This window comes from Cetorhinus maximus, chromosome 24 (assembly GCF_964194155.1).
Source record: "Cetorhinus maximus chromosome 24, sCetMax3.hap1.1, whole genome shotgun sequence".
Classification (NCBI taxonomy): Eukaryota; Metazoa; Chordata; class Chondrichthyes; order Lamniformes; family Cetorhinidae; genus Cetorhinus; species Cetorhinus maximus.
Window position 1 is genome coordinate 1,059,809 of NC_135902.1, and position 27,202 is coordinate 1,087,010.

The window sequence follows — 27,202 nt, forward strand, 5'->3', positions numbered from 1 at the left end:
CTAACCAGCATTTTATACAGTTCCAACATAATCTCCCTGCTCTTATATTCTATGCCTCGGCTAATAAAGGCAAGGATCCCATATGCCTTCTTAACCACCTTATCTATCTGTCCCACTAACTTAAGGGACTGGTGGACATGCACACCAAGGTCCCTTTGACCCTCGGTACTTCCCAGGGTCCTACCATTCATCATGTATTCCCGTGCCTTGTTTGTCCTGCCCAAGTGCATCACCTCACACTTATTCGGAATAAATTCCATTTGCCACTGATCAGCCCATCTACATCCTCCTGTAATCTAAGGCTATCCTCCTCACTATTTACCACCCCACTAATTTTCATGTCATCCATGAACTTACTGATCAACCCTGCTACATTCAAGTCTAAATCGTTTATATATACCATAAACAGCAAGGAACCCAACACCGAACCCTGTGGAACCCCGCTGGACACAGGCATCCAGTCACAAAAACACCCCTTGACCATCACCCTCTGCTCCTGCCACTCAGCCAATTCTGGATCCAATCTGCCTTGGATCCCATGGGCTCTTACTTTTGTTATCAGTGCGATGTGTGGCTTTAATCCCAGACAAGGTGAATCAAACAAATACTTACTGAGACGAGGCAGATACGAAGCAATAAGCAGCTTTCACACATCAGTTGATAATGAAAAAAACTTGCTACACTTCCTCACATCTAACCACAGTATTTAACTTTTAGCTTCAGTAAAAGATGTTCCTTTAAGAAGCCTGACTGCCTCTGGAACCTTCAGGAGGTCCGGATGCTTCAATCTGCGCCCAGCTCACAGCCAGAAAGGAACCAAAGGCTTTTCAATATAATGGGCATTACGTGTTTTTCAACTATAGAGACAGATTAATGACTTTGGAGTCATTGTTGGAAACAATATCAAAGGTGGCATGGTAAGCACCTGCCATCTCAGAGTCCCCTTTAACCTGTCTGGATGCACCTGCCATCTCAGAGTCCCCTTTAACCTGTCTGGATGCACCTGCCATCTCAGAGTCCCCTTTAAACTGTCTGGATGAACCTGCCATCTCAGAGTCCCCTTTAACCTGTCTGGATGAACCTGCCATCTCAGAGTCCCCTTTAAACTGTCTGGATGCACCTGCCATCTCAGAGTCCCCTTTAAACTGTCTGGATGCACCACGTTTTAAAACACATTTAAAACTCTTCATTCTTCAAAAAAAAGTCAGAACATTCCAAAATGTGAACTAAACAATAAATTAAGTTAGTCTCACTTGTAAATACCAACAGGTTGAAAACACACAGCAAGTCGGTCAGTAAATGAACATTTTAGCTGTAGAATCTTAATCAGAAGCTGGTCTTTTCTCCAACAGGTACTGATGGACTTTTGTGTATTTTGATTTCTGATTCAGTATTTATCCTTTGGGCATTAATTACAATCCCACTGTGCACTGGAAATAGGGAGAAGTATAAAAACTTGCTCACACCCAATCCTTCCCCATCCCACCACCCCCCTACATTTATTTGCACTCTTTTGAAGGTGCCATTACTATCTCTGCCCACACACCAATGACAGCCGCCTGGGTAAGTGCTGGAGGCTGCTGGTGCCATTGACAGGAGGAAAATGTTTCATGTCGACTCTCAATAGGCCAGTCTGGCCTTTTGACCGTCCACTGCTGGGTCACGTGTAGCATGAAGTTTCAGGCCTCCAAGCAGACAGCTCCTGAACATTGCATCCAGACTTCGTGAAATTGTGTCTTTGATAATGTCGGAATTTACTTTGATCACGAACCTTAGACCTCAAACAAACCCACCGGCTTCCCGAAAAGTTGGATTGTGAAGTCATTGTGTAACTGGGCAAGAACGCCCCAGGTTGATCCGATATGAGCTGATGCAATCAAAGCAGTGGAATGAGTTTTGCAATTTGCCTCAATGTTCCTGGGTGGAGTGCACAGGTGTGAGTATGGACATGAGTGCTCACACATGTTCATGTGTGTGTGAGCGTGTGTGTGCATGTGACAGCGAGTGAGTGTGCATGTGCAAGCGTGCAGGGGTGCACGTGTGAGCGTGTGTGCACGAGAGCGAGTTTATGTACATATGCGAGCGTGCAAGCAGGTGTGTGTGTGCGCGCGCGTGCGCTCAAGCATGCATGTGTGCGCGAGAGTGAGCCTGCGTGCATGTGCCAGGGGGTGTGTGCGCCTGTGCGTGAGAGCAAGTGTGCGCGCGCGTGTACGAGTGGGCGTGTGCATGGGCTGGGGAGAGGTGAGATTTGTTATTCAATGGTGCGCTAGTGTAAAATGTGCATAGCCGTCAAATGATGATAAAACTGGGCTCAGTTGTGATGCCCCCACATGATGCAGAAGCTTGATGACATTTACATGTCAACTGAAGGACAGTGTCTGGTCGAGGTACAGGATATACTAGGGGAACTGAACTTTAGTAACAGTAAACACCTTACGTGGTGGAGAGTGGGAAATTAGGCTGTGGTATGGGATGGCTTGACCCCATCTGTTTACAGTCTGAGGAGGAAACTTCCTGACCTACCCAAGCTGTTGTCATTGTCCTCGGTTTCACTTGCAAGTTTGAACAATGTCCGTCTCATCTTCTCACAACGCTCGTACAACTCCTGAAAAGCAGCAGAGTTTGTGTTATTCATCGAGAGACCGAGTCCAATGTCAGTTTCCTCAACAGAATCTCACTGCACCCTCTGTACAACAGCATGCATTAATATAATATTTTAAACATTGAAAACCAACCCAACTTGCTTCACAGAGACATATTCAGACAAAAGTAGACTGGAGCCTAAGAAAGGAACATTAGGAGGGGTGACCAGAGGCCTTGTTTAAAGGAGGAGGTTTTAAGGAGGAGAGGGAGGGAGGGTTAGGGGGGAAATTCCAGGTGTAAGCATAAGCAGCTGAGACATGATTGCTAATGGTGGGGCAAAACCAGCGAGAGATGCATCAAATACCAGAATCAGAAGAATAGAGAGCTGAGGGGGGCTGGAGGGAGTTACAGGGATATAGAGGATAGAATAGAGAGCTGAGGGGGGCTGGAGGGAGTTACAGGGATATAGAGGATAGAATAGGCCATGAAGCAATTTAATTATGGAGGACCACAAATTAATTTGGAGACATTGCAAGACCAGGACTGGGACTGAGACAGAGGGTGGTGGGTGACTAGGATTTGGTGCGAGATAGGATATGGGCAGTAGAGCTTTAAATCAGCTAAAGTTAATGGAAGCCAGCCAGGAGTGTATTAGAATAGTCAAGTCTAAAGGTACAAAAACATGACTGAGGGTTTCAGCACAGATAAGCTGCAGCAGGGTTGGGTTGGGTCATGTTAAGGAGGTGGAATTGGTCAATCTTGCTGATGGAGAGGATTATAGGATCAGAAGCTCATCTCATGATTGAATATGACACCAAGGCTGTGGATAGTCTGATTCTGCCTCAGACAGTGGCCAGGGAGAGGGATGGAGTCAGTGAGCTGTAGGCAATGGAGGAGGCTGCAGACAATGGTTTTAGCCTTCCCAATGTTTAATTTCTGCTCATCCAGTAGTAGATGTTGGATAAACAGTTTGACAACATAGAGGCATTGGAGGGATCGAGAGTGGTGGTAGTGAAATGGAGCTGCATGCCATCAATGTACATGCAGAACTTGCTGTGTTTTCAGATGATGTCAGCGTATAGCTGGACGATGGTGGAGAGGTGTTGCAGGAGGTTAATGTGTTCAACCTTTGTTGGCTTGAGAGGAGCAGATTTAGGAAGTGACATGATGTTCAAGGATTTTGGAAAGGAAAGGATGGGTGTTAATGAGGCAGAAGTTTGATGGAGGGGTCAAAGGTGGGTCTTTTGATCAGAGTCTCAGATCTGAAGGGGAGGGGGAGCCATACCTGAGGGGAATATCACAATATCAGTTAATGTGGGTCAGGAAAGGAGGTTGTGTGTGCAGCAGTTTGGAGGGAATGAGATCGGAGCATCGAGAAAGTGAGAGGAACGTGAGGGATGGAGGGGAGCCCGGAGAGAGGCTTGGCCTGGTGGTCAAATGGAAGGGAGGAATGCAGTAGATGCAGCTGAACTATGGTCTCAATCTTAGTGACAAACAAGTCCAGAAGCTGCTCACACTTGTTGGAGGTGAGGGTGGAGGGGGCAAGGGAGAGGGGTTGAAGACAACAGCTGGTTGTGCAGTAAAGAAATCAGGGTTACCTTTGAATTCAAAATGATCCCTGAGTGGTGATCAGAATGTGGGTTTGGCAGAGGAGAGGATTAATGGAAATTGATGTGCTCCAACAAAATCCAACCATGACTGGCAAGACCAGTTATCCTCAAAGACCAGATATTCTCAAAACTGCACTCTTTGGGCTTGCTGGACTGAAGGTTGGAGCCGGTGGTTGTATCGGGGTTTTAATGAGGATGGATATTGAGGATATTGTGGGAACAAGGGATGTGAGGAACAGCTGAACAGATTCATGGTCACAGGAATATTGTGCAGCTCCCACAACACTCGGAAAGCTTGACACCATCCAGGACAAAGCAGCCCCACTTGATTGACACCACATCCACAAACATTCACTCCCTCCACCACCGACACACAGTGGCTGCAGTGTGTACCATCTACAAGATGCACTGCAGGATTTCACCAAGGATCCTTAGACAGCATCTTCCAAACCCATGACCACTACCATCTAGAAGGACAAGGGCAGCAGATAGATAGGAACACCACCACCTGGAAGTTCCCCTCCAAGCCACTCACCATCCTGACTTGGAAATATATCGCCGTTCCTTCACTGTCGCTGGGTCAAAATCCTGGAACTTCCTCCCTAACAGCACAGTGGGTGTACCTACACCACATGGACTGCAGTGGTTCAAGAAGGCAGCTCACCCCCACCTTCTCAAGGGCAACTAAATGCTGACCCAGTCAGCAAAATCCGCATCCCATGAATGAATAAAAAAAAGAGCTTTATAATCTGAGTTCTCAGGCTGAGAGAGTCAAAGCAACTTACACACAGGCCATTTAGCCCATCATATCTACATGTCTGGGATGGTAATGGCAACAAGCAACTCACTGCACAGAACAAAGATCAAAGTCCCAGTCTCCGCTGTCTGGTCACGTTAGCCAGGGCAGCAGCAGAATTGCTAGAATTGACCTCATAGTTGAAAACATTGTAAATCAGCCATGGTTCCTGCTTCTGATCATGGACCCCGACTGGAGAGTGTATCCCTGGATGGAGGGTGCAAGCATGATCCTACTTGCAGCTGCCCTTTCTGTTACATTCATTCTTTCAGGCCACTCGTGAGGAACAGCTATTCACACAAAGCACCAATGAGCGTTTGTCTCTGCCAGTCCGTTTGTGTGCGTGCATGCATGTGTGTCAGTCTGCCTGTGTGTGCGCGTTGATCTGCCTGCACGCATCGGTCTGCGTGTGTGCGTGCGCGCGCGCGCGTCGGTCTGTGTGCGTGCGCGCATGGGGGTCTGCATTCGTGCGTGTGTGGTTCTGCGTGCGTGCATGTGTGGTTCTGCCTGCGTGCGTGCGTGTGTGGTTCTGCCTGCGTGCGTGCGTGTGTGGTTCTGCGTGCGTGCGTGTGTGGTTCTGCGTGCGTGCGTGGTTCTGCGTGCGTGCGTGTGTGGTTCTGCGTGCGTGCGTGTGTGGTTCTGCGTGCGTGCGTGTGTGGTTCTGCGTGCGTGCGTGTGTGGTTCTGCGTGCGTGCGTGTGTGGTTCTGCGTGCGTGCGTGTGTGGTTCTGCGTGCATGCGTGTGTGGTTCTGCGTGCGTGCGTGTGTGGTTCTGCGTGCGTGCGTGCGTGGTTCTGCGTGTGTGCGTGCGTGGTTCTGCGTGCGTGTGTGTGGTTATGCGTGTCGGTCTGCATGTGTGTGCGCGTGTCGGTCTGCGTGTGCGCACGCGCATGGGTCTGCGTGCGTGTGTCTGCATGTGTGTATCGGTCTGCGTGTGTGTGTGGGTCTGCTTTTGTGTGTGTGGGTCTGTCGGTCTGCGTGTGTGTGGGTCTGTGTTTGTGTGTGTCGGTCTGCGTGTGCATGTGTGTGTAGGTGTGTCAGTCTGCGTGTGTGTGTGTATGTGTGTCGGTCTGCGCGCGCGCGCGTGTGTGTGTGTGTCGGTCTGCGTGCGTGTGTGTCGGTGTGTGTGTGTGTGAGGGTGGGTCTGCGCGCACGTGTGTGTGTATGTGTGGGGGGTGGGGCGGTGGGTCTGCGCATGTGTGTCGGTCTGCATGTGTGTCGGTCTGCATGTGTGCGTCTGCGTGTGTGCGTCTGCGTGTGTGCGTCTGCGTGTGTGCGTCTGCGTGTGTGCGTCTGCGTGTGTGCGTCTGCATGCGTGCGTCTGCATGCGTGCGTGTGTGGGTCTGCGCGTGTGCGGGTCTACGCGTGTGTGTGTGTATGTGTGGGTCTGCGTGTGTGGGTCTGCGCGTCGGTCTGCGTGTGTGTGGGTCTGCATGTGCGTGCATGTGTGTCGGTCTGCATACGTGTTTCGGTCTGCGTGTGTGTGTGTGTGTTGGGGGTGTGTGTGTGTGTGTGTGTGTCGGTCTGCGTGTGCGCACGCGCATGGGTCTGCGTGCGTGGTTCTGTGTGCGTGTGTCTGCATGTGTGTATCGGTCTGCGTGTGTGTGTGGGTCTGCTTTTGTGTGTGTGGGTCTGCTTTTGTGTGTGTGGGTCTGTCGGTCTGCGTGTGTGTGGGTCTGTGTTTGTGTGTGTCGGTCTGCGTGTGCATGTGTGTGTAGGTGTGTCAGTCTGCGTGTGTGTGTGTATGTGTGTCGGTCTGCGCGCGCGCGCGTGTGTGTGTGTCGGTCTGCGTGCGTGTGTGTCGGTGTGTGTGTGTGTGTGTGTGTGAGGGTGGGTCTGCGCGCACGTGTGTGTGTATGTGTGGGGGGTGGGGCGGTGGGTCTGCGCATGTGTGTCGGTCTGCATGTGTGTCGGTCTGCATGTGTGCGTCTGCATGTGTGCGTCTGCGTGTGTGCGTCTGCGTGTGTGCGTCTGCGTGTGTGCGTCTGCGTGTGTGCGTCTGCGTGTGTGCGTCTGCGTGTGTGCGTCTGCATGCGTGCGTCTGCATGCGTGCGTGTGTGGGTCTGCGCGTGTGCGGGTCTACGCGTGTGTGTGTGTGTATGTGTGGGTCTGCGTGTGTGGGTCTGCGCGTCGGTCTGCGTGTGTGTGGGTCTGCATGTGCGTGCATGTGTGTCGGTCTGCATACGTGTTTCGGTCTGCGTGTGTGTGTGTGTGTTGGGGGTGTGTGTGTGTGTGTGTGTCGGTCTGTGTGTGTGTCGGTCTGCGCGCGTGTGTGTGCGCGTGTATGTTTGTGTTGGTTTGCGCATGCATGTCTGTCTGTGCCTGTCCGTCTGTCTGCCTGCCTGTATGCGTTTGTGCGCGCCTGTCTGCATGTGCACGTGCATGTGCACACGTTTGTGTGTCTAAGAATATCTTTTGAGTGTGAGTGAGAGGGTAGGAGTGTGTGCCTGGTGGGGTGAGCATTGGGATTCCATATTAAACTATAGCCTTGCACGTCAAAAATAAAGCACCAAGTAGATTTTGGGGTGGGGAGGGTTCAGGATTACCGTCATCAGCTCTTTGTCCCCTTCTGTTGACTCCTCCTTGCTGTAATGAGCCAACATTTCATTCAACAGACGCACATTATTGTTCACTTCCTCCAGAGTGTTCAAACGCTTTGTTATTTTCTGCATTCGGGCTTCATCCTGTGAAAGGTACAGGAGCAAAAGGATTTGAGAATTCAGAGCTTGCCTCTACTCTCCTGTACTGTAAACACACTCAGCAATGCTGCTTAAAACAAACACTAAACATCACCCAGGGCCATCACATGATGTTTGTACAGTATCCATTTTGTCCAAATAATACAATGAATTTTTGTCATTATTGGGCAAGAGTAAAGCTCCCTCTACACCGTCCCCATCAAACACTCCCAGGGCAGGTACAGCACGGGGTTAGATACACAGTAAAGCTCCTTCTACACTGTCCCCATCAAACACTCCCAGCACAGGTACAGCACGGGGTTAGATACAGAGTAAAGCTTCCTCTACACTGTCCCCATCAAACACTCCCAGGACAGGTACAGTATGGGGTTAGATACAGAGTAAAGCTCCCTCTACACCGTCCCCAACAAACACTCCCAGGACAGGAGTAGGACAGGGTTAAATGCAGAGTACTGACCCACATTCTTCCCCACTTTGAACCACAGCTACTCCTTCTATGTCACCTATCCACCTTCTCATCATTTCCCCCAAAGTCACAAAGGACATCTGATGTGACTTTGACTAAGGTAAACTTTCCCCCTCTCATCCTTCTCGACCTGTCTTCAGATTTTGACACAGTTGACCACACCATCCTCCTCCAACATCACTCCACTGTTGTCCTGCTGGGTGGGGCTGCTCTCTCCTGGTTCCATTCTTATCTATCTAATTGCAGCCAGAGACTCACTTGCAATGGCTTCTATTCCTGTTCCCACACCGTTACCTCTGGTGTCCTTTAAGGGTCTATTCTTGGCCCCCTCCTGTTTCTCATCTATATGCTGTCCCTCAGTGACATTATCTTAAAGCACATCAAGTTCCACCTTTACACTGACGACACCCAGTGCTACCTCACCATCATCTCTCAACCCCTTCACTGTTGCCAAATTTCCAGACTGTCTGTCCAACATCCAGTAGTGGATGAGCTAAAATTACCTCCAACTAAATATTGGGAGGATTGAAATCGATATCTTCAGATCATGGCACAAGCTCTGCTCTTTAGCAATCGATTTCATCCCTATTGCTGGAAACTGTGGTTGAACCAGACTGTTCACAATCTTGATGTCCAGTTTAACACTGAGATGAGCTTCTGACCCAATATCCACTCCATCAACGAGCCCACCCATCACCATCATCGGAACAGGGGAGGTGAGAGTGACTGTCCCTGACATCAAGGCAGCATTTGACTGAGTGTGGCATCAAGGAGCCCCAGCAAAACTGGAGTCAATGGGAATCGGGGATAACTCTCTGCTGGTTAGAGTCATACCTAACACAAAGGAAGATGGTTGTGGTTGTTGGGGGTCAATCATCTCAGTTTCAGGATATCACTGCAAGAGTTCCTCAGGATAGTGTCCTCGGCCCAACCATCTTCAGCTGCTTCATCAATGACCTTCCTTCCATCATAAGGTCAGAAGTGGGGATGTTCGCTGATGATTGTACAATGTTCAGCACCATTCGCGACTCCTCAGATATTGAAGCAGTCCATGTCCAAATGCAGCAAGACCTGGACAATATCCAGGCTTGGGCTGACAAGTGGCAAGTAACATTCGCGTCACACAACTGCCAGGCAATGACCATCTCCAACTAGAGAGAATCTAACCATTGCCTCTTGACATTCAATGGCATTACCATCACTGAATCCCCAACTATCAACATCCCGGGGGGTTACCATTGACCAGAAACTGAACTGGACTAACGATATAAATACTGTGGCTACAAGAGCAGATCAGAGGTGAGGAATCCTGTGACGAGTAACTCACCTCCTGACTCCCCAAAGCCTATCCACCATCTACAAAGCACAAATCAGGAGTGTGATGGAATACTCCCCACTTGCCTGGATGAGTGCAGCTCCCATAACACTCAAGAAGCTTGACACCATCCAGGACAAAGCAGCCCGCTTGATTGGCACCACATCCACAAACATTCACTCTCTCCACTACCGACGCACAGTGGCAGCAGTGTGTACCATCCACAAGATGCACTGCAGGAATTCACCAAGGTTCCTTAGGCAGCACCTTCCAAACCCCCGACCACTACCGTCTAGAAGGACAAGGGCAGCAGATAGATGGGAACACCACCACCACCTTAAGTTTCCTCTCCAAGTCACTCACCATCCTGACTGGGAAATATATCGCCGTTCCTTCACTGTCGCTGGGTCGAAATCCTGGAACTTCCTCCCTAACAGCACTGTGGGTGTACCCACACCACATGGTCTGCTGCGGTTCAAGACAGCTCACCAACAAGGGCAACTAGGACTGGGAACTAAATGCTGGCCTAGCCAGCGAAGCCCACGTCCCATAAAAGAATAGAAAAAAATCTGACTCTGCCCCACTTCAGCTCATCTGCTGCTGAAACACACTTCCTGCCTTCATTACCTCTTGACCATTCCAACACAGCTGATTGGTTTCCCAGCATCCACCCTTCGTAAACTTAAGATCACCCAAAACTCTGCTGCCCATGTCCCAAATCACACCATGTCCAATTCCCTGATCACCTGTGCTTGCTGATCTACACTGGCTCCTGGTTAAACAACACCTTGATGTTAAAATTCTCATCCTCATTTTCAAATCCCTCCATGGTCTCACCCCTCCCCATCTCTGTAATTTCCTTCAGATATCTGCGCTCCTCTAATTCTGGCCTTTGAGCACCCCCGATTTAATTATTCCACCATTGGCGGCAGCGCCTTCAGTTGCCTGGGTCCAAAGTTCCGGAATTCTCTCCCTAAATCGCTCCACCTCTCTACCTCACTTTCCTCCTTTCAGACACTCCTTAAAACCTGCCTCTTTGGCCAAGCTTTTTCTCATCTGACGAATCATCTTCTTCTATGGTGGCTTGGTGTCAAATTTGTTTGATAACATTCTCAGGAACCAACACAGTATGGTTTGCAACACTAAAGGTGCTATATAAGTATAAGTTATTGTTATTCCCATCTACCCACATTCTCATTATATCCCCCAACCCCAACTACTAACTTTCTTGTCTCAACCCCAACCCCATCTTCTCATCTTTAACCCTCCTGTCTGGCAGCACACGTAATTCTCTCTTCTGTCTCATCAACTTCAATGTCCTTTCTGAGTAATATATTCCACATCTCATCTGCCCACTGGATGAAAAATTCTCTGCCTCCTTACCTCTTTCACCATATTCTTAATGAGTTTGTTGGCTTCTTGTAGGTCCTCTGGGTTTTTGCTCTTCAGTAATCTGGCTAACAGCTGTAATAAAACAAAAATGCTCAAGTTCCTTTTAAATTCACATTAAAGTCTATTATCTAAGAGCACTGCATATAGCAGCAAGCAGCAAACCACTCCCAGAGTCAGGGTTTTTCATTCACAGACCACTGTTAACACTGAGCACTCCATGTTATAGAACTGATTCAACCCACCAAACAGCTGGAGTCAAGAAGCCAAGGCTCACATCCTGTGGGATCTGTAGGAACAGTAACCCCTCAGTTCCTCTGGGACAGTACCCCCTCAGTTCCTCTGGGACAGTACCCCCTCAGTTCCTCTGGGACAGTACCCCCTCAATCCCAGTTGGATCTGTACAGACAGTACCCCCTCAGTCCTGGCTGGACGCTACCCGCTCAGGCCCTCTGGGTAGGTATTCGCTCAGGCCCTCTGGGAGGGTATTCGCTCAGGCCCTCTGGGAGGGTATTCGCTCAGGCCCTCCGGGAGGGTATTCGCTCAGGCCCTCTGGGCTTTTTCCTTTTGTTGATGTCACTACATGGGATTTGACATAAAGTTGGTCACCAGTTGGATGATGATCTATTCCTACCTTAGATTTTTCATTGTCTTCGAATACTGCGTTTATAGGACGAGTTGGGGGTGAGGGAATCAGGGTCTTATCAACTGGGATCTGAGGATCATGTTGCAAAATACCTTAAAGAAAAATGCAAGACATAAGACTGCACAAAACTATTCATCAATCAGAGTTTATCAATGAACAGTGCAACACAGACAGAAAATACTGCAGCAATGCAACGTTGTAAAGAGGGAGACCGACCCCCACAGATAAAGCCCTCAGGCGGAGGCCCTTTATTCAGACTGCCTCCACAAAGCCCACCCAAAACATTGGCCTCTCCTTTCAGATGCTGACAGACCTGCTGCTTTAGAACCAACAGGTGAGGCAGACTCCACTGGTGACAGCAGCGTATGATTGAGCTGTAACTGGTCTCAGTGGGCTGGGCTGAGGAAGGGAAAATCTTAAGCAAGGTTGTCCTGTCCGATGGTTATCCAGTGACTTCTGAGATAGCGCATAAGAATTAGATCAGGTATTGATGCCACCCACGTGACGTGCCATCAAGGACCATGTATGAACACTGGCTACTTGGGCGAGTTAGGAGAGGGTTGACTCTGGCCATGGATCCCAATCACAGTCGCATGTGATGCCTCAACACTGGGTATAAAGCTGGAGTAAAGGGACACTTACGCTGGAAAGCAAGTTACTGGTTTCACACCTACAGACTGGCACAGCAAACCTCAGCCAAAACTTTCACCAAGTGCCCAATCCATATACTTGGTGATTATTGTCTAACATGGAGAATGGTGCAGGATTCAGGACAAACTCTTCACACCTTGTTTCTTTAACATCTGGTAGGCGTCTTTGATTTTGATTTCCTCTGGCAGAGCGACTGTCCAGCTATACAGCAATTCAATTACTTTTGCTTTGACCTTTTCGGATACTCTGTCTCCTAAATACTGGAAAAAGAAAGAAATTAAAATGAAACCAGGAACAAAAGGTGGGCTAATCAGCCTCTCAGGCCTGTTCCACCATTCTGTTAGATCATGGTGGATCTGTACCTTAACCCGATTCACCTGCCTTTGCTCCATAACCCTTAAAACTCTCACCCAACAAAAATTTATCAATATCAATCTTGAAAGCGCCATCTGAGCCCCAGAATCCACAGCCTTTTGGGGAAGAGAGTCCCGATTTCCACTGCCCTTTGTATGAAGATATGTTTCCTAAATTCACCCCTAAATGGTCCAGCTCTAATTTTAAGACTGTGCCCCCTTGGTTTTGATTTCCCCAAAGGAAATTGTTCTTCTGTATCTATCCAACTGAACCCATTGAACATTTTAAACACCTCTATTTAGATCAGCCCTCAATCTCCTATATTCAAGGGGTAGGGGATGGAAGATGTCACGAGGATATCAGCTTTCCTAGCTCTGGACAAATACTGCTGTAGAAAATTCTCCTGAACATGTTCTAGGAACTCTTGCCTCTCTCTGCCTTTTACAGTACTACTATCCCAGTCTATATTCGGACAATTAAAGTCCCCCATTATAACCACTCTATAACTTTTGCACCTCTCTGTAATTCTCTTGCAGATTTGTTCCTTCCCACTAGTTGGTGGCCTATAGACTATACCAATCAATGTAATTGCACCATTTTTGTTCCTTAGCTCTAGCCAAATCGATTCTATCCTTGACCCCCTGGGACATGCCCTTTCTCCAGCACTGCAATGTTCTCCTTAATCAATACAGCCTTTCTTTTCTTTCCCAACGGTAATGCATTTAATCTCTAGAACACTCTTCCTGGCTGTAACTTATTGAATCTTCAATTAATACAAGTCTTTGCAGAGAGCTTTACCACTTGGTGCGAGTATTTAGTGATGAGTGTGTGCCAGCCATTTGTCTGAAACTGTGACACACTCTGCTACTCGCTGTTTGTTCGAGGCTTAATACTGCGCACAGACGCTGGGAGACTCACCTTCGGAGAAACCACTTTGATTAATTCATTCAGGAATCGGAATTTTCCTACTTCATTGTGAAATCTCCGCCCACAGTTCTTCATACAAGCTTCTAAAACCTAGATTCAACCCAAATAGTAGCATCACCGCACAGGATACAGGTTGCATATCAACTGCTGTACAGGATTCAACATCACAACAATAAAAGGTGGCAATGTTTTCAGGTATGGACGTGGAGAATGTAACACCTCCTGACTTTCTAAGGAGCCTTTCTCAGGTCCACAACCGAGAGACCGGCTTGACAACAGCTCCTGCTGAAGTGTGTACCCGACGGTTAGCCATATAGGGGCAGTCTTATGTTGACATCCAGCCACAGCAGAGTACTCCCTCAAACAAGGTGCTGTGGCTGTTTTCTGCATGGCAGTGCAATCGGACCTGCTGGAAGTGAAACTGAGGCCTGCCATTTTCATTCCTTTTAGTTGGGGGCCTGAATTGTGGCGCAGACTCTACATGATAGCAGTGTACTGAGAGTGTGCTCCCAGCAGTGAGTACCCTGTTCCTTCACTCACACGCAATGTGAAAACATTACAGAACACTGAAGTGCAGACTGGGTGTAGAATGCGATACTCACTGTAAGGGTTTGCACCGCCTCCCACTCCTGAGGAGACTGGATTTTATGAGCCAGCAGCCTGACAGCAATCTGTGGCCTGGGAAAAGAAACGAAAGGCTGAAACAACACAAAACTGCCACCTTTTTACTATCAGAACGTGGGCATGACTCTTCCCCGGAGTCAAGGAGAGTCCATCCCAGAGACGATACTGGAAATCTACCCCCAACACGAGGAACATGTCCAGTCAGGTCAGATAGAGTGCGTCGCCCTGAGACAGGCAGACAGGGAGATCCCTCGCTCCTGCAACATACACCGAGATTCCTCTGTTGCCACCTGGGACAGGCGGGCGGGGGGTTTCAGCCCTGGGACGGGACTGGTGGGCGGGGCAGGAGGGGGGGGGGGGGGGGGGGGGGTCAGCCCCGGGACCCACCCTCTCCATTGGTGGTTGCAATGGTGGATTTAATTTGATGCTGGGATCTCAAGACAGTGCAATGGGGGAACATTGCTCAGTACCTGTACGCTGCTGGTCTTAACAGGTCAGATGGAACAGGGCCACGTTTCCCACTCCTTCCAACAACTATCTAATGCACATTAACAGTATGGAGGTGCTGACCTGTTTAAGTGTCAGTATTTGGGTAATGGACAGACAAACCTGCTACATTGTATTCGCCATCACCAGCACTGACCAGCACTGACCATCAGCTACACTGCACAGACTAGCCCTTCCAGTAAAGGCAAATATTTCTCTCAGAAACTGAGCAGCAACATGTTCCTGTGAATAGATTCCTGCAGCTGATTCTTGCCAAGACTGCACATCATGAGATTTCTTTGTTCTTTCGTGAGTTTAAGTCACTCCTATATTCTAGAGGGTGGCAAATCATTTTTAACCTGCAAAAAAAAACGTTTGGACAAAAATATTGTAAACAAATAGAGTACAACACTGAAAATCTGGTATACACACCCTTCCAGCTCCTTGTTGACCTGGTCACAGAAGCCGATGATGTACTCCCAATCCTCTTGTCGATTTGCAGGATTAGTGGCTTTATCTGTAGGGAAGAAGGTGCGATCAATTATTGCACTCCGAGTTACCTGAGCTCAGCTGACAGGTACTGGAGAGTGCCTTAACCATCCAGAACTGGGCAACTGACTAGAAATAATCACTTACATGTGAATAAATTTAAAACTTCCCGATTTTGAGGTTCAATATCAGAAACATTGCCATCTACTTCCTCCACAGATGCTGCCTGAGCTGCTGAATATTTCCAACATTTTCAGTCTTTGTACCAGACATCACACTATTCACACTGCTTCAGTAAAGCAAAATAAACCACCCTTTACATCAGGCTTCAATCCTGTATGTCAGACATGTTGTGATTAATACCCACATTTCCCACAGTAACGAAGTGATGCTTGTCCTGGATAGGCAACTGAGAGAGTGCATAGCCCAGGATCAGTGACAGCTGCAGCATCTTCAGCCAGAAGTGCCAAGTGGATGATCCATCTCTGCCTCCTCCGGAGGTCCCCACCATCACAGATGCCAGTCTTCAGCCTATTCGAGTCATTCAACGTGATATCAAGAAACAGCTGAAGGCACTGAATGCTGCAAAGGCTATGGGCCCTGACAATATTCCGGCAATAGTACTGAAGCCTTGTACACGAAAACTATCTGCACCCCTAGCCAAGCTGTTCCAGTACAGCTACAACACTGGCATCTACCCGGCTATGTGGAAAATTGCCCAGGTGTGTCCTGTCCACCAAAAGCAGGAAAAATCCAACCTGACCAATTACTGCCCCATCAGTCTATCATCGATCATCAGCAAAGTGATGGAAGGTGTCATCGACAGTGCTATCAAGTAGCATGTACTCGGCAATAACCTGCTCACTGATGCTCTAGGGTCATTCAGCCCCTGACCTCATTACAGCCTTGATTCAAACATGGACAAAAGATCTGAACTCCCAAGGTGAGGTGAGAATGACTGCCCTTGACATCAAGGCAGCATTTGACCGAGTGTGGCATCAAGGAGCCCTAGCAAAACTGGAGTCAATGGGAATCAGGGGGAGAACTCTCCATTGGCTGGAGTCATACCTAGCACAAAGGAAGATAGTTGTGGTTGTTGGAGGTCAATCAATCCAGTCCCAGGGCATCACTGCAGGAGTTCCTCAGGATAGTGTCCTAGGCCCAACCATTTTCAGCTGCTTCATCGATGACCGACCTTCCTTCCATCATACGGTCAGAAGTGGGGATGTTCACTGATGATTGCACAATGTTCAGCACCATTCGTGACTCCTCAAATACTGAAGCAGTTCGGGCCAATATGCAGCAAGACCTGGACAACATCCAGGCTTGGGCTGATAACTGGCAAGCAACAGTCACGTCACACATGCACCAGGCAATGACCAACTCCAACAAGAGGGAATCTAACCATCTCTCCTTGATATTCAATGGCATCATCATTGCCGATTCCCCCACTATCAACATTCTGGGGGTTACCAATGACCAGAAACTGAGCCACGTAAATATTGTGGCCCAATATTCAGAAATAAGCCCTGGCAGGTGGAAGGCGTATCAGTGTCAGGGGAGGCATTTTGGAGGTAGTGACCATAACTCAGTTAGATTTAGGATAGTTATGCAAAAGGATAAGGCTGGGCCAGGAATAAAAGTTCTAAACTGGGGAAAGGCTAATGTTACTCAGGTGAGATATGATTTGGCCCAAGTGGACTTAGAGCAGCTTCTTGCAGATAAAACTGTGTCAGAGCAGTGGGAGGCATTCAAGGAGGAAACAGCGAGAGTACAGGGCAAATAAGTTCCCGTAAAGACAAAGGGGGGAACCAAGTCCGGAGAATCCTGATTGTCAAGGGACAAAAAAGTTAGGATTGAGAAAAAAAGGGAAGCTTAAGGCAGGTATCGAGGGCTCAATACGCCAGAGTCCCTAGAGGAGTATAAAAAGTGCAGAGGGGAACTTAAAAAGGAAATTAGGAAAGCTAAGGGAGTGCATGAAAAAGCATTGGTGGGTAATATAAAGAAAAACCCAAAGGGTTTTTTAAAATATACAAAGAGCAAGAGAATAACTAGGGAAAGAGTCGGGCCAATTGGGGACCATAGAGGGAATCTGTGTGTGGACCCGGAAGAGGTGGGTACAGTCCTCGATGAATACTTTGCGTCAGTCTTCACAATGGAAAAGGACAACGCAGATATAGACATCGGGGTGGGGGACTGTGAAATATTAGAGGAAATTAACACAGAGAGAGAGGAGGTACAGCGGGTTTAGCGGCCTTAAAAGTGGATAAATCCACAAGCCTGGATGAGATGTATCCCAGGCTGCTGAGGGAGGCAAAGGAAGAGATATCAGAGGCCCTGGCAGTAACTTTCAAAGCCTCTCTGGCCACAGGTGAGGTGCCAGAGGACTGGAGGACTGCTAACGTTGTCCCATTGTTTAAAAAAAGGGAGGAAATTGCAGGCCTGTCAGTCGAACCTCGGTGGTGGGGAAGTCACTAGAAAGAATTCTGAGGGACAGAATATATCTGCACTTGGAAAGGCATGGATTAATCAGGGATAGTCAGCATGGATTTGTTAAGGGACGGTCATGTTTAACAAATTTGATCGACTTTTTTGAGGAGGTAACCAGTAGTGTTGATGAGGTTAATGCATTTCATGTGGTGTACATGGACTTTAGCAAGGCTTTTGCTAAGGTCCCTCATGACAGACTAGTCAAGAAAGTAAGAGCCCATGTGATCCAAGGCAAAATGGCACATTGGGTCCAAAATTAGCTGAGAGGCAGGAAGCAGAATGTGATGGTAAAGGGATGTTTCTGTGACTGGGAGCCTGTTTCCAGTGGAGTTCTGTGGAGCTCGGTGTTGGAGCCCTTGCTGTTTGTGGTGTACATAAACAATTTGGACTTAAATGTAGGGGGTATGATCAAGGAGATCACGGATGACACGAAAATTGGTAGGGTGGTAAATAGTGAGGAGGATAGCTGTAAACTGCAGGAGGATATCAATGGACCAGTCAGGTTGGCAGAGCAGTGGCAAATGGAATTCAACCCAGAGAAGTGTGAGGTAACGCACTTGGGGAGGGCTAACAAGGCAAGGGATTACACTCTGAATGGTAGGACCCTGGGAAGTACAGAAGATCAAAGGGACCTTGGTGTGCATATCCACAGATCCCTGAAGGTAGCAGGGCAGGTAGATAAGGTGGTTAAGAAGGAATATGGGGTGCTTGCCTTTATTAGCTGAAGCATAGAATACAAGAGCAGGGAGGTTATGCTGGAACTGTATAAAACGCTGGTTAGGCTACAACTGGAGTACTGCGTGCAGTTCTAATCACCACATTATATGAAGGATTGCACTGGAGAGGGTGCAGAGGAGATTTACTAGGATGCTGCCTGGGCTGGAGGGTCTGAGCTATGAGGAAAGATTGGGTGGGCCGGGGTTGTTTTCCTTGGAGCAGCGAAGGTTGAGAGGGGGCCAGATAGAGGAGTATGAGATTATGAAGGGCATAGATAGAGTGGACAAGAAGGCACTTGTTTCCATTAGTAGAGGGGTAAATAACCAGGGAGTATAGATTTAAGGTAAGAGATAGAAGTTAAGAGGGGAGTAGAGGAGAAAGCTATTGACCCAGAGGGTGATGGGAGTCTGGAACTCACTGCCGGAAAGAGAGTGGTTGAGTCAGTAACTCTCGTAACAAAGTATTCAGATGCACTGAAGAAACTCAGCAAGGCTCCTTCAACAGCACATTGCACCGGCCAAAACTGTGGCCCAGTGTTACACAGTGACAAACCTGGACCCAACACTACTGTACCCCAGTGTTATACAGTGACAGACCTGTCCCCACCAGTACTGTACCCGTGTTATCCAGTGACAGACATGTCCCAATAGTTCTGTACCCATGTTATACAGTGACAAACCTTTCTCCACCAGTACTGTACCCCAGTGTTATATTGTGACAGGCCTCTGCCCACCAGTACTAGGCCCCAGTACTATTTAGTGATAGATGTGTCCCATCAGTGCTGCGCCCCAGTATTTTACAGTGACAGCCCTGTTCCGACCAGTACCGCACTCCAGTGTGATGCAATGACAGAACTGAACCCAACAGTACTGTACCCCAGTGTTAAACAGTGACAGACCCGTCCCCACCGGTATTCCACCCCAGTGTTATACAGTGACAGACCTGTCCCCACCAGTAATGTACCCCAGTGTTATACAGTGACAGACCTGTCCCCACCAGTACTGTACCCCAGTGTTATACAGTGACAGACCTGTTCCCACCAGTACTGTACCCCAGTGTTGTACAGTGACAAACCCGTCCCCACCAGTACTGTACACCAGTGTTATACAGTGACTGACCTGTCCCCACCAGGACTGTACCCCAGTGTTATACAGTGACAGTCCTGTCCCCACCAGTTCTGTACCCCAGTGTTATACAGTGACAAACCTGTCCCCACCAGGACTGTACCCCAGTGTTATACAATGACAGACCTATCCCCACCAGTACTGTACCCCCGTGTTATACAGTGACAGACCTGTTCCCACCAGTACTGTACCCCAGTGTTATACAACGACAGATCTGTACCCACCAGTGCTGTACCCCAGTGTGACGCAGTGACAGACCTGTACCCCACCAGTACTGTGCCCCAGTGTTACACAGTGACAGGCCTGTACCCCACCCGTACTGTGCCCCAGTGTTATACAGTGACAGACCTGTCCCCACGAGTACTGTACCCCAGTGTTATACAGTGACAAACCCGTCCCCACCATACTGTACACCAGTGTTACACAGTGACTGACCTGTCCCCACCAAGACTGTACCCCAGTGTTATACAATGACAGACCTATCCCCACCAGTACTGTACGCGTGTTACACGGTAAAAGACATGCCCCACTAGTACTGTGACCCAGTGACAGTACAGTGACACACCTGTCCCCACCAGTACTGTATCCCAGTGTTATACAGTGACAGACCTGTCCCCACCAGTACTGTACCCCCGTGTTATACAGTGACAGACCTGTCCCCACCAGTACTGTACCCAAGTGTTATACAGTGACAGACCTGTCCCCACCACTAATGGACCCTAGTGAAATACAATCACAGACCTGGCCCCACCAGTAATGTACCCTAGCGTTTTGCAGTGACAGACCTGTCCCCACCAGTACTGTAACCCAGTGTTATACAGCGACAGACCTGTCCCCACCAGTAATATACCCCAGTGTTATACAGTGACAGACCTGTCCCCACCACTACTGCACCACAGTGTTAAACAGAGACAGACGTGTCCCCACCACTAATGGATCCTAGTGAAATACAGTCACAAACCTGGTCCCACCAGTAATGTACCCTAGCGTTTTAAAGTGACAGACCTGTCCCCACCAGTACTGTACCCTAGTGTTATACAATGACAGACCTGTCTCCATCAGCACTGTACCCCAGCGTTATACAGTAACAGGCGCATCCCCACCAGTACTGTACCCCCTTGTCATACAGTGACAGACCCATCCCCACCGGTACTGTACCCCAGTGTCATACAGTGACAGACCCGTCCCCACCAGTACTGTACCCCAGTGTCATACAGTGACAGACCCGTCCCCACCAGTACTGTACCCCAGTGTTCGGCAATCACAGACCTGTCCCCACCAGTACTGTACCACAGTGTCATACAGTGATGGTCCTATCCCCATCAGTATTGTACCCCAGTGTTATACAATGACAGACCTGTCCCCACCAGTACTGTACCCCAGTGTCATACAGTGACACACCTGTCCCCACCAGTACTGTACCCCAGTGTTATACATTGACAGACCTGTCCCCACCAGTACTGTACCCCCGTGTTATACAGTGACAGACCTGTCCCCACCAGTACTTTACCCCAGTGTTATACAGTGACAGACCTGTCCCCACCAGTACTGTACCCCCGTGTTAAAAAGTGATAGACCTGTCCCCACCACTAATGGACCCTAGTGAAATACAGTCACAGACCTGGCCTCACCAGTAATGTACCCTAGCATTTTACAGTGACAGACCTGTCCCCGCCAGTAATATACCCGAGTGTTATACAGTGACAGACCTGTCCCCACCAGTACTGTACCCCAGTGTTATACAGTGACAGACCTGTCCCCAACAGTACTGTACCCCAGTGTTATACAATGACAGACCTGTCCCCACCAATACTGTACCCCAGTGTTATACAGTGACAGAGCTGTCCCCACCAGTACTGTACCCCAGTGTTATACAAAGACAGATCCATCCCCACCAGTACTGTACCCTAGTGTTATACAGTGACAGGCCTGACCCCACCAGAACTGTACCTTAGTGTTATACAGTGACAGACCCGTCCCCACCAGTACTGTACCACAGTGTTATACAGTGACAGACCTGTCCCAACCAGTACTGTGCCGCAGTGTTATAGTGACAAACGGGACTCCAACAGTACTGTACCCCAGTGTTATACAGTGACAGTCCTGTCCCCACCAGATATGTAACCTAGTGTTATACAGTGACAGACCTGTCCCCGCCAGTACTGTACCCCAGTGTTATACAGTGACAGACCTGTCCCCACCAGTACTGTACCCCAGTGTTATACAGTGACAGACATGTCCCCACCAGTACTGTACCCCAGTGTTATACAGTGACAGACCTGTCCCCACCAGTACTGTACCCCAGTGTTATACAGTGACAGACCTGTCCCCACCAGTACTGTACCCCAGTGTTATACAGTGACAGACCTGTCCCCACCAGTAATGTACCCCAGTGTTATACAATGACAGACCTGTCCCCAACAGTACTGTACCCCAGTGTTATACAATGACAGACCTGTCCCCACCAGTGCTGTACCCCAGTGTTATACAATGACAGACCTGTCCCAACCTGTACTGTACCCCAGTGTTATACAGTGACAGACCTGTCCCCACCAATACTGTACCCCAGTGTTATACAGTGACAGAGCTGTCCCCACCAGTACTGTACCCCAGTGTTATACAAAGACAGATCCATCCCCACCAGTACTGTACCCTAGTGTTATACAGTGACAGGCCTGACCCCACCAGAACTGTACCTTAGTGTTATACAGTGACAGACCCGTCCCCACCAGTACTGTACCACAGTGTTATACAGTGACAGACCTGTCCCAACCAGTACTGTGCCGCAGTGTTATAGTGACAAACGGGACTCCAACAGTACTGTACCCCAGTGTTATACAGTGACAGTCCTGTCCCCACCAGATATGTAACCTAGTGTTATACAGTGACAGACCTGTCCCCGCCAGTACTGTACCCCAGTGTTATACAGTGACAGACCTGTCCCCACCAGTACTGTACCCCAGTGTTATACAGTGACAGACATGTCCCCACCAGTACTGTACCCCAGTGTTATACAGTGACAGACCTGTCCCCACCAGTACTGTACCCCAGTGTTATACAGTGACAGACCTGTCCCCACCAGTACTGTACCCCAGTGTTATACAGTGACAGACCTGTCCCCACCAGTACTGTACCCCAGTGTTATACAATGACAGACCTGTCCCCAACAGTACTGTACCCCAGTGTTATACAATGACAGACCTGTCCCCACCAGTGCTGTACCCCAGTGTTATACAATGACAGACCTGTCCCAACCTGTACTGTACCCCAGTGTTATACAGTGACAGACCTGTCCCCACCAGTATTGTACCGCAGTGGTATACAATGACAGACCTGTCCCCACCAGTACTGTAGCCCAGTGTGATACATAGACAGACCCATCCCCACCAGTACTGTACCCTAGTGTTATACAATGACAGACCTGTCCCAACCTGTACTGTACCCCAGTGTTATACAATGACAGACCTGTCCCCACCAGTACTGTAGCCAGTGTTATACAATGACAGACCTGTCCCCACTAGTACTGTACCCCCGTGTTATACGGTGACAGACCTGTCCCCACCACTACTGCACCACAGTATTATACAGAGACAGACCTGTCCCCACCACTAATGGACCCTAGTGAAATACAGTCACAAACCTGGTCCCACCAGTAATGTACCCTAGCGTTTTACAGAGCAGACCTGTCCCCACCAGTACTGTAACCCAGTGTTATACAGTGACAGACCTGTCCCCACCAGTACTGTAGCCTAGTGTTATACAATGACAGAACTGTCGCCATCAGCACTGTACCCCAGTGTTATACAGTAACAGGCCCATCCCCACCAGTACTGTACCCCCGTGTTTTACAGTGACACGACTGTCCCCACCAGTACTGTACCCCCGTGTTATACGGTGACAGACCTGTCCCCACCACTACTGCACCACAGTGTTATACAGAGACAGACCTGTCCCCACCACTAATGGACCCTAGTGAAATACAGTCACAAACCTGGTCCCACCAGTAATGTACCCTAGCATTTTACAGTAACAGACCTGTCCCCACCAGTACTGTAACCCAGTGTTATACAGTGACAGACCTGTCCCCACCAGTACTGTAGCCTAGTGTTATACAATGACAGACCTGTCGCCATCAGCACTGTACCCCAGTGTTATACAGTAACAGGCCCGTCCCCACCAGTACTGTACCCCAGTGTTATACAGTGACAGACCTGTCCCCACCAGTGCTGTACCCCAGTGTTTTACAGTGACAGACCTGTCCACAACAGAACTGTACCCCAGTGTTATACAGTGACAGACCTGTCCCTACCAGTACTGTACCCCAGTGTCATACAGTGACAGACCTATCCCCACCAGTACTGTACTCCAGTGTTATACAGTAACAGACCTGTCCCCACCAGTACTGTAGCCTAGTGTTATACAATGACAGAACTGTCGCCATCAGCACTGTACCCCAGTGTTATACAGTAACAGGCCCATCCCCACCAGTACTGTACCCCCGTGTTTTACAGTGACACGACTGTCCCCACCAGTACTGTACCCCCGTGTTATACGGTGACAGACCTGTCCCCACCACTACTGCACCACAGTGTTATACAGAGACAGACCTGTCCCCACCACTAATGGACCCTAGTGAAATACAGTCACAAACCTGGTCCCACCAGTAATGTACCCTAGCGTTTACAGTAACAGACCTGTCCCCACCAGTACTGTAACCTAGTGTTATACAATGACAGACCTGTCGCCATCAGCACTGTACCCCAGTGTTATACAGTAACAGGCCCGTCCCCACCAGTACTGTACCCCAGTGTTATACAGTGACAGACCTGTCCCCACCAGCACTGTATCCCAGTGTTATACAGTGACAGACATGATCCCGCCAGAACTGTACCCCAGTGTTATATAGTGACAGACCTGTGCCCACCAGTACTGTACCCCAGTGTTATACAATTACAGACCTGTCCCCACAGGTACTGTACTCCAGTGTCATACAGTGACGGTCCTATCCCGACCAGTATTGTACCCTAGAGTTATACAATGACAGACCTGTCGCCACCAGTACTGTACCCCAGTGTTATACAGTGACAGACCTGTCCCCACCAGTGCTGTACCCAGTGTTTTACAGTGACAAACTTGTCCCCAACAGAACTGTACCCCAGTGTTATACAGTGACAGACCTATCCCCACCAGTACTGTACCCCAGTGTCATACAGTGACAGACCGATCCCCACCAGTACTATACCCTAGTGTTACACAATGACAGAACTGTCCCCACCAGCACTGTATCCCAGTGTTATACAGTGACAGACATGATCCCGCCAGAACTGTACCCCAGTGTTATATAGTGACAGACCTGTGCCCACCAGTACTGTACCCCAGTGTTATACAATTACAGACCTATCCCCACAGGTACTGTACTCCAGTGTCATACAGTGACGGTCCTATCCCGACCAGTATTGTACCCTAGAGTTATACAATGACAGACCTGTCGCCACCAGTACTGTACCCCAGTGTTATACAGTGACAGACCCATCCCCACCAGTACTGTACCCCAGTGTCATAGTGACAGACCTATCCCCACCAATACTGTACCCCAGTGTTATGCAATGACAGACATGTCCCCACCAGTACTGTACCCCAGTGTTATACAGTGACGGTCCTATCCTCACCAGTACTGTACCCCAGTGTTATACAGTGACGGTCCTATCCTCACCAGTACTGTACCCCAGTGTTATACAGTGACAGACCCGTCCCCACCAGTACTGTACCCCAGTGTTATACAGTGACAGACCCGTCCCCACCAGTACTGTACCCCAGTGTCATACAGTGACCGACCCGTCCCCACCAGTACTGCACCCCAGTGTTATACAGTGACAGACCTGTCCCCACCAGTACTGTACTCCAGTGTTATACAGTGACAGACCTATCCCCACCAGTATTGTACCCCAGCCTTATACAATGACCGACCCGTCCCCACCAGTACTGTACCCCAGTGTTATACAGTGACAGACCTATCCCCACCTGTACTGTACCCCAGTGTTATACAGGGACAGACCTATCCCCACCAGTACTGTACCCCAGTGTTATACAGTGACAGACCTATCCCCACCAGTACTGTACCCCGATGTTATACAGGGACAGACCTATCCCCACCAGTACTGTACCCTAGTGTTATACAGTGACAGACCTGTCCCCACGAGTACTGTACCCCAGTGTTATACAATGACAGACCTGTCCCCACCAGTACTGTACCCCAGTGTTATACAATGACAGACTTGTCTGCACCAGTAATGTACCCCAGTGTTATACAATGACAGACCTGTCCCCACCAGTACTGTACCCCAGTGTTATACAATGACAGACCTGTCCTCACCAGTACTGTACCCCAGTGTTATACAATAACAGACCTGTCCCCACCAGTACTGTACCCCAGTGTTATACAACGATAGACTTGTCTGCACCAGTAATGTACCCCAGTGTTATACAATGACAGACCTGTCCCCACCAGTACTGTAACCCAGTGTTATACAGTGACAGACCTGTTCCCACCAGTACTGTAGCCTAGTGTTATACAATGACAGAACTGTCGCCATCAGCACTGTAGCCCAGTGTTATACAGTAACAGGCCCATTCTCAACAGTACTGTACCCCCGTGTTATACAGTGACACGACTGTCCCCACCAGTACTGTACCCCCGTGTTATACGGTGACAGACCTGTCCCCACCACTACTGCACCACAGTGTTATACAGAGACAGACCTGTCCCCACCACTAATGGACCCTAGTGAAATACAGTCACAAACCTGGTCCCACCAGTAATGTACCCTAGCGTTTTACAGTAACAGACCTGTCCCCACCAGTACTGTAACCCAGTGTTATACAGTGACAGACCTGTCCCCACCAGTACTGTAGCCTAGTGTTATACAACGACAGACCTGTCGCCATCAGCACTGTACCCCAGTGTTATACAGTAACAGGCCCGTCCCCACCAGAACTGTATCCCAGTGTTATACAATGACAGACCTGTCGCCACCAGTACTGTACCCCAGTGTCATACAGTGACAGACTTATCCCCACCAGTACTGTACCCCAGTGTCATACAGTGACAGACCCGTCCCCACCAGTACTGTACCCCAGTGTTATACAATGACAGACCTGTCACCACCAGTACTGTACCCCAGTGTTATATAGTGACAGACCTGTGCCCACCAGTACTGTACCCCAGTGTTATACAATTACAGACCTATCCCCACAGGTACTGTACTCCAGTGTCATACAGTGATGGTCTTATCCCGACCAGTATTGTACCCTAGAGTTATACAATGACAGACCTGTCGCCACCAGTACTGTAACCCAGTGTTATACAGTGACAGACCTGTCCCCACCAGTACTGTAGCCTAGTGTTATACAATGACAGACCTGTCGCCACCAGTACTGTACCCCAGTGTCATACAGTGACAGACCCGTCCCCACCAGTACGGTACCCCAGTGTCTTACAGTGACAGACCTATCCCCACCAGTACTGTACCCCAGTGTTATACAGTGACAGACCCGTCCCCACCAGTACTGTACCACAGTGTTATACAGGGACAGACCTGTCCCCACCAGTACTGTACCCCAGTGTTATACAGTGACCGACCCGTCCCCACCAGTACTGCACCCCAGTGTTATACAGTGACAGACCTGTCCCCACCAGTACTGTAACCCAGTGTTATACAATGACAGACCTATCCCCACCAGTATTGTACCCCAGCCTTATACAATGACCGACCCGTCCCCACCAGTACTGTACCCCAGTGTTATACAGTGACAGACCTATCCCCACCTGTACTGTACC

The 27,202-nt window shown here is 49.1% G+C and overlaps 1 protein-coding gene across 3 annotated transcripts in view; it reads right to left on the minus strand.

The window, feature by feature from the left end:
- Window positions 1-27,202, minus strand: part of gga3b (golgi associated, gamma adaptin ear containing, ARF binding protein 3b) — a 47,034-nt gene that overhangs the window by 15,454 nt on the left and 4,378 nt on the right. Inside the window, exons 2-9 of one of the 3 annotated variants that reach the window (XM_078570636.1) lie at window positions 14,978-15,062; window positions 14,038-14,113; window positions 13,427-13,525; window positions 12,291-12,414; window positions 11,492-11,595; window positions 10,852-10,932; window positions 7,535-7,672; window positions 2,524-2,605 (exon numbers count right to left, since the gene is read on the minus strand). In XM_078570636.1, coding sequence (XP_078426762.1) covers window positions 2,524-2,605; window positions 7,535-7,672; window positions 10,852-10,932; window positions 11,492-11,595; window positions 12,291-12,414; window positions 13,427-13,525; window positions 14,038-14,113; window positions 14,978-15,062 — 789 coding nt within the window. Of the gene's footprint in view, window positions 1-2,523; window positions 2,606-7,534; window positions 7,673-10,851; window positions 10,933-11,491; window positions 11,596-12,290; window positions 12,415-13,426; window positions 13,526-14,037; window positions 14,114-14,977; window positions 15,063-27,202 lie in introns of those variants that run through there. The other 2 variants (XM_078570637.1, XM_078570638.1) reach the window with 2 other exon arrangements.